Source organism: Salmo salar, chromosome 10 (genome assembly GCF_965601325.2).
Source record: "Salmo salar chromosome 10, fSalSal1, whole genome shotgun sequence".
NCBI classification, from domain to species: Eukaryota; Metazoa; Chordata; class Actinopteri; order Salmoniformes; family Salmonidae; genus Salmo; species Salmo salar.
In genome coordinates, this window is record NC_138300.1 from 34,605,771 (window position 1) to 34,623,168 (window position 17,398).

The window sequence follows — 17,398 nt, forward strand, 5'->3', positions numbered from 1 at the left end:
TATTGTCAACAAGGTAGCATGATGCATCGTACAGAAACATTCAACAGTGTCTCCTGACCCCTCCTGTCTCAGCCTCCAGTATTTATGCTACAGTAGTTTGTGTCGGGGGGCTAGGGTCAGTCTGTCACATCTGGAGTATTTCTCTTGTCTTTTCCGGTGTCCTGTGTGAATTTAAATATGCTCTCTCTAATTTTCTTTCTTTCTTTCTTTCTTTCTTTCTTTCTTTCTTTCTTTCTTTCTTTCTTTCTTTCTTTCTTTCTTTCTTTCTTTCTTTCTTTCTTTCTTTCTTTCTTTCTTTCTTTCTTTCTTTGTCTCTCTCTCGGAGGACCTGAGCCCTAGGACCATGCCTCAGGACTACCTGGCTTGATAACTCCTTGCTGTCCCCAGTTCACCTGGCTGTGCTGCTACTCCAGTTCCAACTGATCTGCCCGCAGCTATGGAACCCTGACCTGTTCACCGGACATGCTACCTGTCCCAGACCTGCTGTTTTCAACTCTCTAGAGACAAAAGGAGCAGTAGAGATACTCTCAAAGATCGGCTATGATAAAGCCAACTGACACTTACTCTTGTGTTACTGACTTGTTGCACCCTCGACAACTACTATGATTATTATTATTTCACCATGCTGGTCATTTATGAACATTTGAACATCTAGGCCATGTGCTGTTATAATCTCCACCCGGCACAGCCAGAAGAGGACTGGCCACCCCTCATAGCCTGGTTCCTCTCTAGGTTTCTTCCTAGGTTTTGGCCTTTCTAGGGAGTTTTTCCTAGCCACCGTGCTTCTACACCTGCATTGCTTGCTGTTTGGGGTTTTAGGCTGGGTTTCTGTACAGCACTTTGAGATATCAGCTGATGTAAGAAGGGCTATATAAATACATTTGATTTGAACATTTATTTTCCATAAAATATATGTTTGAATTTCGAACTAGTTTTCATTGGGAAGGCAGGCAAAGCGTTTTAATAACAAGCAATCACTTTTGCATGTGAAAGCACAGAATCCTACTCATCACTCTTAACCTAAGTCACTTTTGCTTAACCTAAGTCACTTTTGTTTGAGCCTACTTCACCAACGGCCAGAGGGGCGCTCGGCTCACACCCAGGAGGCAGCGCGTTTCCAAAACAAATGCAATTCGTTTTTACTCGTTGCAAACTCCGCCCACCCGGGCCAGTTTAACATGATCCCCTCAATCACACTCTCTTATCGAAACACAGTCAAAACACACCTTCACTGAACATATAGAACCAAGACTACATCCTGGTCTGGTATTGGATAACAGGAGATGAACAACCAGGAGATCAAGAATTGGTCTAAATTAATTTTAATTTCTTCCTTCTTATTCAAAAGTGACCAACCATATTGCTTTCAGTTCAAAGCCTTTGTGAACATTGGCTTAGAGGGAGCGGGGAACAGGGGAGGAAACCAATTTAGGATATACTGAGAGAAAAGGAAGGAAGTAATTTAAGAGTATTGGATTACATTTGGTGAGTCACCTTTGGCCCCCAGTCGAGAGACACAGAAGAGGGCAGAGAGAGACAGCTAGAGAGAGAAAGAAATAAAAAAAGAAATCCAGTGAGAAAGAGACAGAGGGCTACTAACCTTAGCCCCACAGTCTCCTCCTTTCTGGACACAGAAGCCAACAAAGGCAGGGTCTGCTACTTTAACCAGGATGTTGTCCACACAGTAGACATGGATGAACTTGACCCCCCTCCGATCCATGTCCTCCACGATCCCCTGGGTACCCAGAGCTCTGTAAAGACCCCCGTTACCATCTGAAACACACACACACACACACACACACACACACACACACACACACACACACACACACGAGACCCCTGTTATCATCTAAAATACACAGACATGCACGCACCAACACACGTTAGGTTATGTACCTGGGGCCATGGCCAGCTTGTTTTTGCTCTCCAGGATGATCTTGCCATTGTAGTCCATGGCAGGCAGCATGCCCTGCTGGAAGAATATCACGTTGTCTTTGCACAACCCAAAGTAGCTGTGGCGCGAAAAAAACGTTTTAGTTGACTCCATGGTTCGGCCGCTCGTCATGATGTACCTAGGGGGAAATTTGGAGGTACAATTCAGTTCATGATTCATTCATTCACTGGTCATTATGCACAGGGAGAATGGGGTGATACATTGGGTTTGATTCAAGACTAATACAACTCTCAAGACAGTGCTTAAATTGTTTGTTTTTTTTAAATCAAAAGTTTGACTTTTCACAGTGTCAGTGACTCATAAGAAGTCCCATAAAATAACTTTTATTCATAATCCACATTGCCAGATTAGGCTAACATTTTCATCCAGATGAATTTTAACATCTGAATGCTCTGATCTGACTAAAGCTAAAAAGACATGGTGGCAATGTGGTTAAAAACCCACAGAATAGAATGACTAGAAAGAGCGTCTCAATTCAAGTCAATGATGGAATAATGGTTGGACTGGCAGACATCTTGAGTGTACCCACGCCTAGGTTGAAGATGAAAGGTTAAGACAATGGGATTCTAATAACCCATAACTCTTTGCAAAAATGGGACCAGCTATGCTAGTTAAAAACAGCACTGGTAGTTAACAATGGCGCTGATCCCAGATTTGTGAGGACGTTATCGTAACCGGTATATTTTCGACCTAGACCCATGCAAGTAAAAGCAGGAAGTGTACCCTTCAATCTGTATTGTGATTTGTTGAGTCAATTCAACTGACATTACTAAAACTACATTACACATCAATTAGCATCATTTGAATTAACATTCTGCATTACCATGGCAATCCAGCATCAGTTGATAGACCATTCCAAAAAAGCATGGATATGATTGTATCACAATACAAGGCAGCCATTGCGAGTGTACCCATGAGTTTACCAGTCAAATTGGCAGGGTAAGAGCTTCTAAGTCTGTTCTATTGATGGGTTGCGTCACAATATTGTTTTAAAACAGTTCGTTTTAGGACTGATGCCCGAATGAGCACTCTACTCAATGCACCCTCAATGGTCTAAAGTGCAATACCGTGGCTTGAAAACACACTGACGTTTCTTAAGAAAAATAAATAAATAAATAAATTGTAGGAAAACCTTTTGTCTTTATTTTTATGACGCCAGATTGACTTTAGATGCAGTATAACTTTAGCTAGCTAAGATTAAGGGGGGGCCTCCAGATTTTAGCTAGCTAACGTTAGCATTGCTAGCTATTTTGTACAAACTTTGCTAGCTAATGACATAATTGCCATTTGTCTAAAGTAAATTTGACATGATGGGAAAGTTGATTCCTACTAAATGTGTCTACTTCACTAATGTTATCGTATTGCCAAGCCCCTATAGTGTAATTTAGACCAAACAGTCCTTAGCCCCCGAGCATCAACATGGCAACGACATGACCGAGTGATGGAGGTGCAACCCATTACATTTACATTTTAGTCATTTAGCAGATGCTCTTATCCAGAGCGACTTACAGTAGTGAATGCATACATTTCATAATTATTATTATTTATTTTTTCTTCGTACGTTCTTCGTACCATTAATTCATTTTATTTCTATGAACATTAACTGAAATGTCTGTTTATTTTTGTTTTTTTAAATAACCAATTAAGCGCAGACAACATGCTAATTAACTACAATGAGCAGAATCCATTGCGCCTGCTCTCATTGGTTCTTCGGGCAAGCCTGTGGGGCCGGTAGACAGACATGGAAAGGAAGAGCGATAGAGAAACACGAGGGGGATAGAGAGCGGTTGCGTCGGTATCTCTACCTGACAACCTGATTGAATATTTTACTTAAGTAAAGTAAATAAGATGGTTATAGCCTAATAAGTGACAGTAATGAGCAGTCACTCACCATCAATTGTTTTATTCTGTGTTACAGCATTGAACCCACAATGTATTTATTATTGTTTAAAATATATATATATATATATATATATATATATATATATATATATATATATATATATATATATAAACTCAACCAAAACCAAACCCAAAAAGCACTAATCCCTCAGCACTAATGAACAACAGGGGATGTTCATCCTCCGCAGTGAATTTCATAAAAAAAAAAGTTTGTTAAAGTTATCCTTTTTCGATAAAACTATACTAAAATATAAATCACATCACCAAATAATTTATTAAAACGAACTAATTTGCCATGAAGATCTACAGCTAGCTTCCATCCTCCTCTGGGTAAATTGAATTGAATTCAAAACCTAGGAGGCTCATTGTTCTCACCCCCATTCCAGACTTACACAGTAATTATGACAACTTCTGGAGGACGTCCTCCAACCTATCAGAGCTCTTGCAGCATGAACTGACATGTTGTCCACCCAATCAAAGGATCAGAGAATAAATCTAGTACTGAAAGCATAAGCTATAGCTAGCTAGCACTACAGTGCATAAAATGTGGTGAGTAGTTGACTCAGAGAGCGAAAGACAATAGTTGAACAGTTTTGAAAAATATATTTATTCCAAAATGGAGAAGCAAGAGATTTTTTTACTTTCAGTTTCACTTCTTTAGCTAGCAAATGCAGCTAGCTAATTTAGCCTACTCAAAAAGATGGATGCCATGTTAGCAAGTTGGCTATGACTATTCAACACAACACTGGAACTCCTCCAATTCAAGGTAAGATTTTGGTTTTAATAATTTATTGCCACTGGGGCCCACCAGTATAAACTGCTTAATGACCAAAAACCAAAAGCTTACCTTCACACTAACGTTACTGCATGATTTTAGCGGGTTTACTAACGCGTTAGTTCTATTAGCTATGTTGACTATAACGTTACTTTAGCTAATATGGTGACAATGATGTAGGCTGTGTGTAACGGTTATGATATGGTTTGCCTTGGAAAGGTTTTTCACCTGGTCACATACAGCTGATGTATTGTGCATTGAAGTACACAAAAAAAGGGAAAAGGTGAGAGGAGGAGAACGCGAGAAGGAATACAATGTGGCTGCTATGAAAGTGAACTGTGTTTAAGCGTGATCAGGTATGTATTCATTCCGCCAATTCTGTTGAAAAACGTTTCTTAAAACGGAAGCAAACGGAACAAAACGGGGATAAACAGCTGAATTTGTCCAATAGAAACTCTCATTTGCAACTGTTGGACTAATGATTACACCCTATATCAGCTAGATGCAGGCAAGAGCGTGCAAGCCGGTATTGCATGTGCCACTGTCTCACCTCAAAAACATTTCTCGAACTGTGTGCACATACGTTGGTAACTTTCATAGGCTAGGTTGTAGAAACGTCATGATGGGTATAGGGAAAATTAGAGTATCATGTAGTAGCCTAATCCTATCAATGTTACATTGAACTGGGTGAATGGAATACGAATGACAGTCATCCAATATGCTGTAATAGAAATAATGCCATGCTGATGAGAAAAGAGAAAGAAAAAGGCCTCATCTTCAACGACACTGACCACCCATGACTTGACAAAACCAGAAGTACTTCCTTATGACTGGAATGAATGTCACCTGGCATCTCATGGTGAGCCCTTTGTCCTGACTCCTGACCTTAATTACAGACAGAGCCCGGCCCAACCCTGGATGCCAGCAAGACGTCTCCTTCCGTCAACCCACTCCTGAATCGTCTTAATGACTTCCTTCATCTACTCCACAGGGAATTATAATCCTGCTCCTTCTGGGATTAAACCACTTCCTTGATAGATACAGGTGAGCGCCTTCATAAAGTATTCATACCCCTTATCTTTTTCCACATTTTGTTGTTTACAGCCCGAATTTAAAATTGATTCAATTTAGATTTTTAGTCACTGGCCCACACACACACACACACACACACACAATAATGTCAAAGTGGAATTATGGTTTTCGAAATGTTTACAAATTAATAAAAAATGTAAAGATGAAATGTCTTGAGTCAATAGGTATTCACCCCTTTGTTATGGCAAGCATACATAAGTTCAGGAGAAAAACAAAATGTGCTTAACAACTCAAATAATAAATTGCATTGACTCACTGTGTGCAATAAGTGTTTAACATGATTGTTGAATGACTGCCTCATCTCTGTACCTCACACATAATTGTAAGGTCCCTCAGTCGAGCAGTGAATTTCAAACACAAATTCAACCACAAAGACCAGGGAGGTTTTCCAATGCCTCGCAATGAAAGGCACCTATTGGTAGAAGGGTAAAAAAATAAAAATAACCATACATTCAATATCCCTTTGACCATGGTGAAGTTATTAATTACACTTGGGATGGTGTATCAATACACCCAGTCACTACAAAGATACAGGTGTCCTTCTTAACTCAGTTGCAGGAGAGGAAGGAAACTGCTCAGGGATTTCACCATGAGGCCAATGGTGACTTTTAAAACAGTTACAGAGTTGAATGGCTGTGATAAGAGAGAACTGAGGATGGATCAACAACATTTTAGTTACTGCGCAATACTAAGCTAATTGACAGAGTGAAATGAGGAAAGCCTGTACAGAATAAAATTATTCCAAAACAGGCATCCTGTTTGCAGCAAGGCACTAAATACTGCAAAAACGTTTTTGGGGAGCTAAACACAGGCAAAATCCTCACGAAAAACCTGGTCCAGTCTGCTTTCCACCAAATTCACCTTTAAGCAGGACAATAACCTAAAGCCAAATCTACACTGGAGTTGCTTACCACTGGAGTTGGCCAACTTACAGTTTTGACTTAAATCTGCTTAAAAATCTATGGAAAGACCTGAGAATGGTTGCCTAGCAATGATCCACCACCAATTTGACAGAGCTTGAAGAATTTTGAAAATAATAAATGAGCAAATGTTGCACAATCCAGGTGTGGAAAGCTCTTAGAGACTTACCCAGAAAGACTCAGAGCTGTAATCACTGCCGAAGGGGATTCTAACATGTGCCGAATCAGGGGGTTGAATACTTAGCTAATCAAGATAAGAGTATTTTACAAATATTAGAAGTTTCCATCCACTTTGAGTATTTTGTGTACATCGTTGACAAAAAAATGAAAAATCCATTTTAAACCCCACTGTGTAACAACAAAATGTGGAAAAAGACAAGGGGTGTGAATACTTTCTGAAGGATCCTTATCTAGGTCTAGTAAATAATCAGACAGATGAAACTGGAGAACAGAGGGGGAACATAAAAACTTATTTTTGATACAATAAAAACATTGTATGGCTTGTTTGTGATTTCACAAATGGGGCTAAAACAAAAATGGGCTCCTCAGGAATGGATTGGGAAACAGTGCTTTGTGGTCAGTTTGCTGTATGTTCTATACAGTATATCCCCCATAGTGTATCATTATGCCCTTATCTACCAGTCCCACTCTCACCAGGGGATGCAGCACTTGGCTCCATGTCTCTGTTCTGCCAGCTGTTGCAGCCTCAGTATCCTTTCTGCCTGGATCTGGAACAGGGTCTTGTGGGAGGGCAGGCCCACGTCGTACATGCCTTTAGGGTAGGAAACCCCCAGCCTGGTCCCCTGGCCGCCCGCTAGCAGGAGAACAGCCACGCTGCTCTGGGAGATACACCGGAAACCTGGGAGCGACAATAGAACAACAGTTAATTTACAAAAACAATCATTTATTTTACAACATGTAAAGATAAATGAATTCAAATTTCACAGAATCTCAAAGCGCTTCAAAGGACAAAAAAAAATATTTAGAAAAACCACATGAGATGGACAGTTATTACAAAGTTCATGGCTTGAATATTCATCTGAGAGAGGTGGTCAAGCTGGGAGAGAAAGTCCAGAGGCAGGCAGGAAGCGCTGTCTCAAAGGTGTCCCACTGTCTCGGTCTTTTCCGTAGTAGAACTCAGTCAGTTTAAGTTTGAGCTAAGCCACTGCAGTCCATGTACCTTGTAGTAGGTACAGTTGAAGTCGGAAGTTTACATACACCTTTGCCAAATACATTTAAACTCAGTTTCACAATTCCTGACATTTAATCCTAGTATAAATTCCCTGTCTTAGGTCAGTTAAGATCACCACTTTATTTTAAGAATGTGAAATGTCAGAATAATAGTAGAGAGAATGATTTATTTCAGCTTTTATTTCTTTCATCACATTCCCAGTGGGTCAGAAGTTTACATACACTCAATTAGTATTTGGTAGCATTGCCTTTAAATTGTTTAACTTGGGTCAAACGTTTCTGGTAGCCTTCCACAATAAGTTAGGTGAATTTTGGTCCATTCCTCCTGACAGAGCTGGTGTAACTGAGTCAGGTTTGTAGGCCTCCTTGCGCGCACATGCTTTTTCAGCTCTTCCCACAAATTTCCTATAGGATTGAGGTCAGGGTTTTGTGATGGCCACTCCAATACCTTGAATTTGTTGTCCTTAAGCCATTTTGCCACAATTTTGGAAGTATGCTTGGGGTCATTGTCCATTTGGAAGACCCATTTGCGACCAAGCTTTAACTTCCTGACTGATGTCTTGAGATGTTGCTTCAATATATCCACATAATTTCCCCTACCTCATGATGCCATCTATTTTGTGAAGTGCACCAGTCCCTCCTGCAGCAGAGCACCCCAACAACATGATGCTGCTACCCCCATGCTTCACGGTTGGGATGGTGTACTTCAGCTTGCAAGCCTCCCCCTTTTTCCTCCAAACATAACGATGGTCATTATTTCTCCAAAAAGTACGATATTTGTCCCCATGTGCAGTTGCAAACCGTAGTCTGGCTTTTTTATGGCGGTTTCGGAGCAGTGGCTTCTTCCTTGCTGAGCGGCCTTTCAGGTTATGTTGATATAGGACTCGTTTACTGTGGATATAGATACTTTTGCACCTGTTTCCTCCAGCATCTTCACAAGGTCCTTTGCTGTTCTTCTGAGATTGATTTGCACTTTTCGCACTAAAGTACGTTCATCTCTCATAGACAGAACTCGTCTCCTTCTTGAGCGGTATGACGGCTGCGTGGTCCCATGGTGTTTATACTTGCGTACTATTGTTTGTACAGATGAACGTGGTACCTTCAGGCATTTGGAAATTGCTCCCAAGGATAAACCAGACTTGTGGAGGTCTACAATTTGTTTTCTGAGGTCTTTGCTGATTTCATTTGATTTCCCCATGATGTCAAGCAAAGAGTCACTGAGTTTGAAGGTCGGCCTTGAAATACATCCACAGGTACATCTCCAATTGACTCAAACTATGTCAATTAGCCTATCAGAAGCTTCTAAAGCCATGACATCATTTTCTGGAATTTTCCAAGCTGTTTAAAAAGGCACATTCAACTTAGTGTACGTAAACTTCTGACCCACTGGAATTGTGATTAGTGAATTATAAGTGAAATAATCTGTCTGTAAACAATTGTTGGAAAAATGATGTGTCATGCACAAAGTAGATGTCCTAACCGACTTGCCAAAACTAGTTTGTTAACAAGAAATGTGTGGAGTCGTTGAAAAACTAGTTTTAATGACTCCAACCTAAGTGTATGTAAACTTCCGACTTCAACTGTAACTAGCTAGCTACTCCTTCACGACAAACAAAATTAAGCACCCACTTGGATGACAGTTACATGGTTCCAGAAACCACTCCACATTTCAATAATAATTCAAGAGCAGCCTTGTAATTATGCCCTCCCCACAATCCTCATCACTGCACACCTCTACCACAGAACAATGAGACAGATATTTCACTGGATATATAAATATGAAGCATCCGCTTGACGTTTCCACTGACTAGCAAATATGGTAGTGAGATGAAGCCCACTGGCGGGCAGTGGTTAGAAGATGGAATGAGATGGATTTTGGCCTACATTGTGCAAATTTTCTCATCGATGAAAATTTCTGTTTCCAAAACTAGAATCTGTTATGAACAGAGTGGACTAAGTTTTATAGACTTCAGCCTTTACCAAATAATTTAAAAATTGCGTTGTTTAGAAGAAGTGCAAAGTCGAATTGAGTTATTGCACACGCGCATTTCACAGAGTAAACATTCCCTAATGTAAATATGCAGATGTATGCTAGAACGGGCCAATAGGATCTCACTAGCGCGAGCTTGGCTCTGCCCACCTCCTTGCTTGTTCTGCCCACTGGAAACGACAGGCAGTGGTCTATCTTGGTTTAGTTATAAAAATCTTTGCCTCATTTGTTACTAGAAATGTATTCAACATCCACTGACGTAGCAAGTTAACTAGATAGCGTGCTACAGTAGTTGCCTTGGTACCAAACAAATAGACTTGCTAGTTTAGCTAACCAAAATAAGTCCTAGCTTGCCATTTGGAAAATCGCACTCAACAATTTAATAACGGTTTTCAATTAGACTTTTGCTTTCAAAAGCAGCTTGGACATAGTTCATTCTTACATGTTCTATCGCCGTTGAATTCTACCGTGCAAATACGGAACTAATGCACGCTCTAGAATGCCCTTCAAGCCAATCAGAAACAAGAATTCAACAATTTGATGGTATAATTAAGCAGTAAGGCCCAAGGGGGTGTGGTGTATGTCCAATATAGCATGACTCCTTAGCTGTTCATATGCATGACACAACACGGAATGTGAGACACACACACACACACACGCACACACACAGGATGCAATAAGAGCCTACACATGCAGACCGTACTTGCTACAAAGTTACAGAAAGCTAAACCAACAACCACACAAACGGAAATTGGATACATTGTAAACACAGGATCAACAAGAAAAAGTAAAAAAATTAAATTTAAACAAAAACTTAGCTAGCTAACAACGTAGTGATTGATGAACATGAATTTCTCTGGTTCCTACTGTTGCAGTCATGACGCAAGTGGCGCTATGGTGTCAATTCCTCCCACATTTAGTTTGACCAGCTGTTTTCACCAACTGATTTTTTTATTATTCAGGTTTGCTAGCAACAAATTAATTAGTTAGCTTCTAGCAATGCAAGCTCCTCGTAATGAACAGTGTCAAGTGTCCTGATGAGAAGGCAAACTTTTCTAGCTATGCCAGGCAAAAATCGGGCATTAATCAGCTCATTGTTATGGATGTATCCAAATGAATATCAATAAAAAAACAGCAACTTTGCTGTTATTCTGGCTGTCGTGATTGTGTTAGCCGTCGCTAGCTGGCTATTCAAGCAAGGGATAAGAACTTTACCAGCGAGTATGGCAACGGAACATAAAGAATGAACGACTGGGTAGCGTCTCTAGCAACCAAAAGATAAGTAGGAATTTGCATATAAAAAATGTATAGATTTACAAAAAAAAAACTATTTATACCGGTAAATGTGTGCTTTCATATTGTTTTATTTGGCAATTATGGTATAAGCGGGATAAATGCCTACATTCTGTACATTACCTTGGAAAAATGAACTCCGAAAAGGCATAAGGTAATGTACAGAACATCGCCATTTATCCCTTACATATTAATTGTTCATTCTTAAAAAACAAAAGTAAAAAAAATGCCATAAATTAAAAACATTCACAAAAATGTACAGGAGCCCTCTGCTTAGGCTCCTGCTAGGGAACCATGGCAACTGTAGAACTATGAAATATGGTACAAACAATAGGCCTATAGCTTATTCAAGCAATATAACTCAAACTAAACGTACTTGTGATGGTTGCCAAAACTCAAGAACACTATGGAATTTTTATGGCTAAAGTATAATCTACCTTGGCAAGGAGTTCTGATAATCATTGCAGGTGAAACAGCAAGATAAACTCAGAATAACCCATAGTTCAATTACAGTCAGTCAATCTCTATCTAAACATACCAGGTCAACAAGACCTTTATTATACAGCTCTACTTTATCTTACAATAAACTGTTGCTATGTGAGTCAGTGATTAGTCCACAAATACGCACACACCACGTACACACAAGGGTCCTAAGTCATTGAGAGTTGACTGGGAGGTGCTATTGTAGGCTTTGGCTATCCTGACTCATACGCACCCTGGGGTGTATGTATCCTTAGCTTGCTGCTGTAGATAATGGCTGCCCTGACACACACACACACGCACACGCACACACACACACACAGAGAGCTGGATGACCGCATGAGTGAGGGCGCAGTGAGCAGCACCCCATTTATGTCCCAAACAGAACCAGAAGCTCCCGCTTTTCTCCTCCTTCATCCCTCAGGCTGGACATCCCCAGCTACAGGTCAGGCCTGATAAACATTCAGAGGTTTTACTCCAAGGAAGTAGTCTATTTCACAAGGCTACGCCAGTTAAATTTCTCAAACAACTCCATATTTCCTAGATCATGAAGAATGAGAAACTGGACAAGGGAATGGTGTGACTGAATTGATGTTCTCAATAAACCCATATTTCAGCTTTCATTATGAATCAGAGTGTTAAGAGTTATAAGTGTCGTTAGTAGGGATGCACCGACAAATTTTTGGCCGATACTTTCCTTGCCAAAAAAACTGATACTGATATTTAACATTTTAGCGGCCTTTAAAGCATTCTAGTACAATTAAATAGTTTTAACAAAGTTATTGTTGGCATTTACACATGTCCCCATTACCAGTAAAACAATCAAAACCTATCTTTCACTTAGTTGCTGTGCTGTTTCATTTGTTTCGTCTCAACCAGGATTTCATCATACATGTTAAGCAGTGAAGTTTCAGCTCTGTCTGTCCGTGGCCTCTCTTCCTCGGTGTGCACTGTCACTGTGTCCGTTTCGATCTTGACCAGCGGGCTCTAATATTTCACGTAAATCCTGTTTCTTGTCTGCATCAAAGTAGCGGTCCTTGTACCTAGCATCGAGCATGGTGGCGACAGTAGAGGCTCAGAGAGAATGCCACCGAATCTCTTGTTCACAGCCTCTTGTAGAGTAGTTTTGCAAGTTTTAACCCCACGGTCTGTGTCAACAGTTTTGTTGAGCAGGCGTTTCAATGCCATGTCTGCTTCAGATGCAGTTGATTAGCTTATTTCTCGAGTTAGTTGATCGAATGGAGCTAGGAGTGTGTTCATGTTTCCAAGTTTCAAACATGTTCTCAAATGCCATTAAAATTGCAGCAGCGGTATGAGAACCAGCACATTCTTGAGCATGCAATACGGCTTTCCACAGTACGAAATCCTTGTCAACTCACTGTGCTGTCAGACTCAGCATTCTCATGGGGCTGACGTCACTGGTCCAAATGTCAGTCGTGAATCTAATAGCAGTGACACCCAAAGCAAGTAGCCCAGGGATGTGCGTTTCAACAATAGTGTGCAACTCTGGTAGGGCAACATCTGAAACGTAGCACCTACTTGGTATTGTGTACCGGGGCTTGAGGTGCTCGACCAGTCGGCTAATGCCAACATCATCCACGACAGAGAACGATTGATTCTCAAGGGCAACGAAATCCATTATCTTGGCATTAATGGATTTCGCCTTTGAGTTGTCTTGCTGAAAATGTTTTTACTCTTTCAAATGACTGCTCGACTTGAACTTGTTAGTTGTTCGAAGTGCGCTTAGTATTTTTCTGCCTTTGTTCTGTGTAGCACTGTATTTTTTGTGGCGTCATTACATCATCTACCTACGTTATATAGGTATGCACGTCAGCTTTGACATCGATTTTGCACATCAGCGGTTTTTGCTAATATCGGCCGATTCCGATATGCTTACCGATATATCATGCATTTCTAGTCGTTAGATGGCTAACTCACTGACGGTGCTTTGTGAAATACAAGCCAGGACCCCACTTAGCCATTTCAACATCACAAGCCATCATGGTTTACCCCCTTTACCCTAAGGGTTGCCAGGTCTTGTTTAACCTCAGGATTGGCATTATCTGATCCCAGTAAATCCTCCATGCTGCTGCCTGTCACTGTGCTGTTTGAAGTGGTTTACCAGAGACATGTTAGATGAGTTAGTTTCAGTAGCCCTGCAGAAATGATCATCCCACTACCTGGGAGTGTTGCATAAGGTTTGACCTCAGTTTATGCCCTTGTGTAACTTAGAAGACCAACACACACACACACACACACACACACACACACACACACACACACACACACACACACACACACACACACACACCACACACACACACACACACACACACACACACACACAATCAGAATATATACCTACTCTATAAAACATATCACACACCATAAAACCTGATACGATTTCCCTGTCTGCCTGTTTCACTTCCTGGTAGCATATAAAATAATTGAGGTGTGGTAAATCGGTGGACTTTAATCCCTTGAATGAAATAAGCTCCTGTTTATAAAGCTAAATAGAAACTGCTTCAGGCTTTGCTGAAGTAATGCATCATTATGACTGAGTCACAAAAGTGCCAACTCCAAGCTAAATCAAGATTGGAGTTTTCATGTATTTGACATACAGTACTTGATCCTGGTCTTGTCCCAACAACCCCCCCCAAAAATGGGAAGCCCTGTACCAGCCGACTCACCCTTCTCTTCCCAGTCCTTGAGGCAGTCTCTGTCCCTGGTCACGCTGCCCAACACCTCCCTGGGCACCGGCTCCATGCGGGCGTCCATCTTCTCCTGCTTGCTGCTGCGCGACACCTCCATGGCGCTGCGGAAGAACTTGTTGATCTCCTGGAAGTCCATAGCTTCTAGGTCAGAGGTCATCTCAGCTTGCTGCTCGGGGGTCAGCTCGTCCCAGAACTGCACAAGGTGAGACTGGCCGGCTTCAGCTAGCCTCTGGGCCAGTCTGCTTCTGGTGCTCTCCATGACAATGATCACACTGCTGGGTTAGAGCTAAAATAATATCCTCTAGGAAATCTACCAGAACAGAATAGGAAAGTGTTGTGAGTGTCAGGAATATGTAACTAGCCTACACAGTCATGATGGTTGACCACATTACTGGGCACAACTCCTCTGACAACTACCACACCCAATACAACGGAAACGTATTGTGAGGTTCAGTCACATCAGATATAAAAACACTTGTACGGCATAATTTCAATACACTTGTTCTAAATAGAAACATAGATGTTGGTAGCTCTCTGGTTCAACAATGACCATATTTATGACTACAAAGATTGAACAATGTATTATCTTAATTTTAGTCATACAGATGGGCAACACGTATATCATTGATCTCTGTGGTACCATAATGACACGGGTGTGCCTGCCATGTTACTTCAAGCAAATCATTAGCTAGGTGACTTCATTAGGTACATATGAGGGCATTCCAGTATGGGACTTGTTACAAACTAGACTACATGCCCATCTGACCATTTCCCCTTTGATTTACATCATCAGAAACTGAGCAGTCAATTTGCCACCCCAATACTGGCATAAATTTGCTTTATCTTGAAGCCTAGTCTACTGTAATAAGCAGGCAAGATCCATATCCTCGGGACACCAAATGGTGTTTACTTATGTTGACACTAAACAGAACATTTCCCGTCAGACAATCCAAGAGATAGGAAGTGTTCTAAAATGCAATAGATACAGAGGTCCCTTTTTGATGCACCAAATCTATTTCCAGGCAGGCTATTTCTACGTTAGCTAACTAATGTAATACTACACATTTAACACTATCATATAGAGCCATAATTCTGTTATGTTAACTAATAAAAACGGATATTAGCTAGCAACCTAACTAAATGATGACTATCATCATCATCATCATACCATTTGTGGTCCTCAAGCTAGGGGGTGAATGATGATAATTGAAACCTCGTATTCTACAAACCTGGTTTATATTTTTTGGGGGGGCTAACTAGACTATTCGATGTAAATGTAGCTAAGATATTAGAAATGTGAGTTCATATAAGCTTACCTTCAACGCTGTGTCTAGGAATCAATTTGGCCGGACAGCGTCTAACATCAGATTCTTGTATTGGCCACCCCCCGCCCCCTCGAGTACACCTCCTACATCGCTTTGACGTGGCACTCGAGTCGAATGGGAACGCCCTGCAGCTCACTTACATTTTGCCTTTACAGTATTGAAGAAAAAGTCAGCAAACTGAGAAAGATTAGATTAACCATAAAGATGAACCATGAACAGACAACTATGGTAGTAAAATAGTTATGAGACCATCCAACGAGAAAAATTGCCGTCGTTATAATTCTTTGTAATTTTTTAACTGTAGACTGATCCCATATCTGTAGGGGACAACAACTATCCATCCAATCAGGTACGAGAAGAAGAAGAAACGTGACGTTTGACTTTAATTACGGAGAAGTCTAAATGAGATCCTTGGGACGTAACAACTCTGATACCCGGTTGAAGTTCACATTTAAAAGTTAAAACCAACTTCTTATTTCGAAAACACCCTATGTGCATCGATATAAGTCAGAAACATTTATTCTACTGTCAAAATTGACTACAAAGTGTAAATAGGATTATTTTGGTCATAAAGTCAGTCTTGTCCAAAACTGAGTTTTGTGAGACTTCTGGTCATGACAGCATTACAATTGGCGAATTCCTTTGCTCAGGTGTTGCTGACACCTGTCAGATCTTACAACGCCTGGAAAGGTATTTTAAGTATCAGCTAACCACATCACATGTTATAGCAATCTGTCAGTCGATGATGTGAATATTCCACGTTCAAATCAACTGGGAACTCGAAACTCGAAAATCTCTGACTTCAGTGCGTTCAAGACAACTGGAACATCGGATTGAACAGTCATCCAACTCGGAATTCCAAGTCCGAAAATTGGGCATCTTTCGAGAACTCTGACTTTCCGACCTGAAGATCAGTTGTTCCTACATTTCTATGGTTCTTAATTCCATAATTTTACTTTCTAGATTAGTGTGTCTTGTTGTGTATTGTTAGATATTACTACACTGTTGGAGCTAGGAACACAAGCATTTCGCTACACTCGCAATAACATCTGCTAAATATGTGTATGCGACCAATAACATTTTATTTAATTTGTCTCGTAAAACACCAATAGACGGATTAGTTGACAACGTCACAAAGACGATGACGCACGTCAATGGGGCAGAAGTCTGTGTCACTGTGATTCTGGATGGCCAGATCGCTATCAGCAATGACAAAAGCTACCATGATGGAAATTGGAGGTGGCTCGTTTAGTTTTTATCTTGTTCTTGATACTATGTCTTGCTTTGAGGTGTTTGACTGATGGCACATCTATGGTAATATGGCTAGAATTCACTAGTTAGCTAACCAACAACTATACTGATGCATTCGAGACAAGGGCTCATTGTGCAAATGTATTTATGTTTTCAATAAACATTGGAGACTAAATATAGTTTACATGTTGTCAACAATCTAAGCCAACCCTATCTGTTTTGCCCCATAGTTGCGCATGCGTCGGTTTTGTTGCTAAACAACCAACCTGTATATGCAACGTCTAAGCAGGGGAACACAGCTTGCAGCACACAAGTAATCGGGCGTATTCCTCTGCCCAGGTGTGGCTGACGCCTGTTAGATCTTACAATGCCTGGATAGGTATTTTATGTATCAGTTAGGCACATATGTTATAGCAACCTGTTAGATAGTGACACAGTCGATGATGTGGAAGCAACCATTGATTGATGCATGCAGGCGAACGTGACCATAATCAGTTCGGAGTGCAGCTGC

General features: G+C 40.8%; 1 protein-coding gene across 2 annotated transcripts in view; it reads right to left on the reverse strand.

Moving 5' to 3' along the window:
• Positions 1–16,137, reverse strand: part of LOC106560290 (UDP-N-acetylhexosamine pyrophosphorylase) — a 29,537-nt gene extending 13,400 nt beyond the window's left edge. The window contains exons 1-5 of one of the 2 annotated variants that reach the window (XM_014123043.3): positions 15,628–16,137; positions 14,288–14,621; positions 7,298–7,502; positions 1,897–2,072; positions 1,601–1,773 (exon numbers count right to left, since the gene is read on the reverse strand). In XM_014123043.3, the coding sequence (XP_013978518.1) occupies positions 1,601–1,773; positions 1,897–2,072; positions 7,298–7,502; positions 14,288–14,570 (837 nt within the window). In that variant the 5' untranslated portion in view covers positions 14,571–14,621; positions 15,628–16,137. The remainder of the gene's footprint in view (positions 1–1,600; positions 1,774–1,896; positions 2,073–7,297; positions 7,503–14,287; positions 14,622–15,627) is intronic. The other variant, XM_014123042.3, reaches the window with a different exon arrangement.
• Between the last annotated feature and the right edge of the window lie 1,261 nt (positions 16,138–17,398).